The sequence below is a fragment of the Primulina tabacum genome, unplaced genomic scaffold (genome assembly GCF_025594145.1).
Source record: "Primulina tabacum isolate GXHZ01 unplaced genomic scaffold, ASM2559414v2 Contig880, whole genome shotgun sequence".
In the NCBI taxonomy this organism is placed as follows: Eukaryota; Viridiplantae; Streptophyta; class Magnoliopsida; order Lamiales; family Gesneriaceae; genus Primulina; species Primulina tabacum.
In genome coordinates this window covers 39,691-44,465 of record NW_027459964.1, presented here as the reverse complement: position 1 = coordinate 44,465, position 4,775 = coordinate 39,691, and the positions used below count along the sequence as shown (strand labels likewise).

The window sequence follows — 4,775 nt, the reverse complement described above, 5'->3', positions numbered from 1 at the left end:
CGAAAAACAAGTTGAGATGCAAAACGTTGGGGAGAGCGGTAACTTCTTGCGTTTTTAATTTCTTCAACTCACGTGAATGGTACTTTAAAAAAAACTTGTATGTGTGGGTGTGCTGATGGAGGAGAAAAGCCCTAGTTTCTAGTGTTTTAAACATGTGGTTGAAGTGTTTTGAGTTAAGGAAACTCTATCTTTTTTATATAAATAATTGGGTAGAAAGCTAGACCCAATAATCTTATTATAATAGGTCCATTATAGTGTAGGTAAAATATTTTGTTTAGGAAAATTTTCAAAAATATTAGTCGAGTTCCTAAAAAGTCCTTATTTCATCAGAAATCTAATACCGATTTAAAATATGATTCGACATGTAAAAACATCACAAAAAACACCATTTTAAAAAACACCATTTAAAATATACCAAATATTAAATAATTAAAAATAATCATATAATAAAAATATTTTCCTTCACGGTTCCCGGTTTTCGTTCCTCGATCGCGTCTCGTGTAACCTTTAAAAACATTGTTTCATGCATTATAGTAGAAAACCGTATTTTAAATATGTAAACATGCCTACCACCTTTAATCAATACAATTAAAATGATTTAATTAAGCATTATATTTTCCATTTTCCTAGATTTGTATGCAGTTGGATACTTTATCGCATTTTGGACCTTACATGGAGTGTCTAGCAGCAATGAAAATTGTAATGCAGCTTCAAAGGACGAGACATCGAAATTACAAGAAGATTTAGCCAAAGAAAATGAGTGGATAAAGGGACTAGCAAGGGAGGTTTCACAGTCCAAACAGGATGCTCGAAATGCTCTATTGAGAGTGAGGGCTTGAGGGCATAAATGTCCTCATCAGAGCAAAAAGTATGTGTACTCGTTGATGCAAGTCACAGGGAGAACATACCCAGCCACCCGTTGTTAAGTTTCGTGCTAGCGGAACATACACTGACAGTCAGGTAGTCCATGCCCGCGGCTCTTTGCACAACGACCAGTTCGTCGTCGGATCCTTACATGAAGGTAGATCTTTCCATGGATGTGGCTATTCACATGAATACATCGGCCATCACACAATCTAACGACGAAGTTGGAAATGATGACTGAGACGAAGATGACGATGAAGACTGTGATGAAGACGACTATGACGACGATGAGGTTGATTTGACATATACTACTTAGTTTTAATTTAGACATGTATATTTTGTAATTATTAGTGTGGTTTGGTTATAAAAATTTTAGTTTATGGATTTAAATATTTATATAAAATATTTATAATTTGAAACTAAAAATTTAAAAATCACCTTTTGCAAATATAAATTAATTTTTTTGAAATTATTTTATAAAAAAATTAGCGATGAAATTTATTAGAATATCGATATTTACCTACGATTTAATTAAAAAATTCACAAAATTAGTGACGTTGTTTTAATTTAATGACTAAATCTGCTGAAATTTTGTTATTTACACGATTGGGCGATGATTTTTCCGAAACACGAAAAATAGCGATTATTATTATTAAGTCGTCGGTAATTGCAACAGCTAGCTCCTCCCAACAATATTGTTGCTAGAATAGATGTAGAATATCGTCGCTAAGTTTGCGATGATATATAAAAATGTGCGCTATACGCCTACGACGTAGATTTCGTGATGGATTCTGAAATCATCACTAATATATTCACCGAACTAAAATTCTTTTTTTTTTTCAAATGCACCTTCCATTGAGGTGCTCTTGTGGCTCAAGAACCTAATTTTGAGAGAACCGGCGAAAAACCCATAAATTTTTATGTGCAAGATAAATAATAAATAAATGTAATTAACAAAAATAAAATAAAAATAGGAAAAGTGAAGCTTTCTTGAGAAGGGACGGCAATAAATAATCCCTTCATGATTTGAATCCAACGGTCGATATCAATCCATGTCCTCTTTATAAATCTGATTCGACCAATTTTATCTTTGTGGCGTTTCCCAACGGTCGTTTCTCCCCCGGATACCCGCCGCCTACGAGACCCAGCATGACTCCTTCACCGACTCGTCCCCCATCCACCGCCAAATTCCCCGTAGAAATCATCACCCGAAGAGGAGATGTCTCTCATCGAAGCTGCTTTCTACTCCGTCTCCGCCGCCCCTCCGTCCGGTTCAGTTCGACCAGAATGTCAGGTCGATTAGATCTATTACTATGTTGTCTAAGCGTAGGCTCTCCGGTTTGTACCGAATCGGTGAATTCGGATATTGAAGATTCGGGTCGGATTATTGGGTCATATAGCCCGAACAGGAAGAGGAGAGTGCTTGAGTCTTTTCTCCATCGCTTCCGCAGGAGGAGAGGCCTTTCTGTTACCGACATCACTTCTACGGTAAATTTTTACTTGGCTTTTTGGTTCATAGAATGGTCTGGACGAGTAGAATAGTTGGTTCATCGATAGATATCAAAAAACAAATCTGGAATGTAGTACACAATCATTATTTTCAATGCTTCCGAATCATATTAATATTGAAGACAAACTTTCCAAATTTATTTAGGAATGGTGTGAAAAGCAAATGGAATTTTTTCTACTCTTGGGCAGACCTAAAAGTACCGAAGCTATGAAAGCAGGCAGTGCTCGCCACATGGAGCTCGAAGAAGAGGTATCTCTACAAACTCTTGTTGCATTATATTTGTTGCTTTCAATTGTTTTAAGCTAACAACCAAGCATAGGCGTGCTTTTACTTAAAGGCGGTAAAATCATACAAGGGAGGGGGGGGGGGGGGGGTTAAATTGTAGAATTCAGATGAATGTTAATGTTAATAACAAGTGTCGCATGGTGAATAGAAATGTTGATGAGTATTGAGTCTATCTTGTAAAATTATTATGCAAGATCGCTCGACCCACTGTTATGTTTCATGTATCAGCTCTGGTAGAAAGATTTTTAGACGTTTCACATGATTCTTCTTTCAAACATGTAGCCTACTGATATACACGTGCTTCGGATGGCTCCTTCGGCCTTTCTAATTATTGAATCAAATGTTTCCATGCGGTTTGTCTTTATTTTTTTTTTTACAGTTTATGAATTATCTTTTAATGCTTGCAGGTTGTTAAAGGGTGAAAATTGATGTTGAATCAATTGAAGATAGGTGGGCGGTTAAGTTTATGAATTTCATTTGGGGCATCAATCAACTGCTATTAGATGGATTGACACGAGAATTACCTGTGTGAGTTTTGACGTGTTTGTTAATCCAGTTCAATAGTAGGATGTAATAATACTTGCATTGCGAACTGTCTAAATTGAGTTGACATTGCCCGATTTCATGATTTTCACTGATTGGCCTCTTACTGGGCCCTTTTTTTCAAAGAAAAACACAATATTCTAGCCTTAGGAAATTATTAGAAAATGCTTACTTTCGTTTCGCACTATTTCATTGAAGGGAAACATCCCTTGAAACTTTCTTTGATGCGGCACGCAAATAATCTTCCAGAGAATAATGTGCTTATATTCAAACAGATGTACATGGTCAATCAATTGGACGATCATAACAGGAACCTCAATGTGATCATAGTTTATAGCAGTTGAATCTGCAATCTTTCTGCATGCCAATGTATATATATTTTTTTAGTGGTGGTTCTCCGAAAAGAGTTGCATTAATTTTTTGAACCAACAAAGATAAAACACGAGTTTCTATAGTGCTTATCATTTAAGGGGTTGGCTCATTTATGCAGCAAATTAAACTCTGAAAAGCTGCTAATTGTGTTGATGGGGATGTGTTTGATTTGCCTCTAAGAAAGTAAGGAATTAGATCCCAAGGTGCACGAATGCTCTGGCTTCATTAGTCTCGATAAAATTATGTTTTGAATTTTGGAGCATATGTAGGCTATACTTTTAATGGTTTATATTATTATTTACGCTTTATGTGGAAAACATGTCAATTATGGACTGGATTTTTCTCACATTATGTTTTTTGCATCTTGTTACATTATTCATCCCCCCAGTGTTCTTATTATATTTACTCATCTTCTTTTGCATTCAGCGTAGGCTTTGCAGAAGGTGTATGGATGGTTGGAATAATAGATGAAATTCGGATGTCTTTGGTGGAGTCTGAAAGAATACCGATATTGGTTGACACGAAAACCTCGTGTTCGAGCAACACTTCCAGCTGAACCACAAAGAGAAATGGAAGGTACAAATTTACTGGAATAATTTCTCTCAAATCACTTGGCTTCTATTTTCTTTCGGGTTTTCCTTTCTTTACTTGTTAGTTCATTTTTGTCAACATCATTTTTGGCAGGCTTCAGTTAATGTGCTACAAGTACCTGTGGGACAGTTTAGTTGCAAACAAATTTCCCTCACATAAGTTTTTTGATTACTTCTCACTGAATCCACATTACATTTTGTCGCCCGAAGTTAGACAAGTTACAGAGAAATCAGGCTTTCCTTCAGAGGTAAAAAAATTTGTCCGATAACAGATCCCTACCTTGTTTCCTCCATTTTCCGTTGTTTTTCTTGTTTATTTGCTTGAAGATATTGTAACGAATCGCTATCTCTATATCTCAACTCCAGGAATAAGTTCTTAATATCTTCACGGCAACATGTAGAAAGTAATATAACAATTAGGACATGACAATTGCAGTCTACTTTAAGACAATTAAGACATGGAAGTATTTGAAATTAAGGAATAAGTTCACATGTTTAAGGCAACTTGTAGAAAGTAATGGAACACTTAGGACATGACAATTGCAGTCTACCTCAATAAATTTAAGATATGAAAATATTGTAACGAATTGCCTATCCCTGTATCTGAACTC

At 35.7% G+C, this 4,775-nt stretch overlaps 1 protein-coding gene across 1 annotated transcript; it reads left to right on the top strand.

Moving 5' to 3' along the window:
• The first annotated feature begins 1,973 nt into the window (after window positions 1–1,973).
• LOC142535187 (exonuclease V, chloroplastic-like) lies at window positions 1,974–4,524 on the top strand. Its single transcript, XM_075641717.1, has 5 exons — window positions 1,974–2,352; window positions 2,519–2,630; window positions 3,073–3,187; window positions 4,001–4,105; window positions 4,259–4,524. The coding sequence occupies exons 1-5, from the start codon at window positions 2,014–2,016 to the stop codon at window positions 4,431–4,433; spliced, it is 846 nt and encodes a 281-aa protein (XP_075497832.1). The 5' UTR covers window positions 1,974–2,013; the 3' UTR covers window positions 4,434–4,524.
• Window positions 4,525–4,775: the final 251 nt, after the last annotated feature.

What these genes read in the sequence shown, in the direction of transcription:
- LOC142535187 (XM_075641717.1), top strand. Translation starts at nt 2,014, where the DNA reads ATGACTCCTTCACCGACTCGTCCCCCATCCACCGCCAAATTCCCCGTA. An exon ending in GCTCGAAGAAGAGGTATCTC is followed by an intron (nt 2,631 to 3,072) that starts TACAAACTCTTG and finishes TTGCAGGTTGTT; the next exon opens with AAAGGGTGAAAATTGATGTT. An exon ending in TTGGTTGACACGAAAACCTC is followed by an intron (nt 4,106 to 4,258) that starts GTGTTCGAGCAA and finishes CATTTTTGGCAG; the next exon opens with GCTTCAGTTAATGTGCTACA.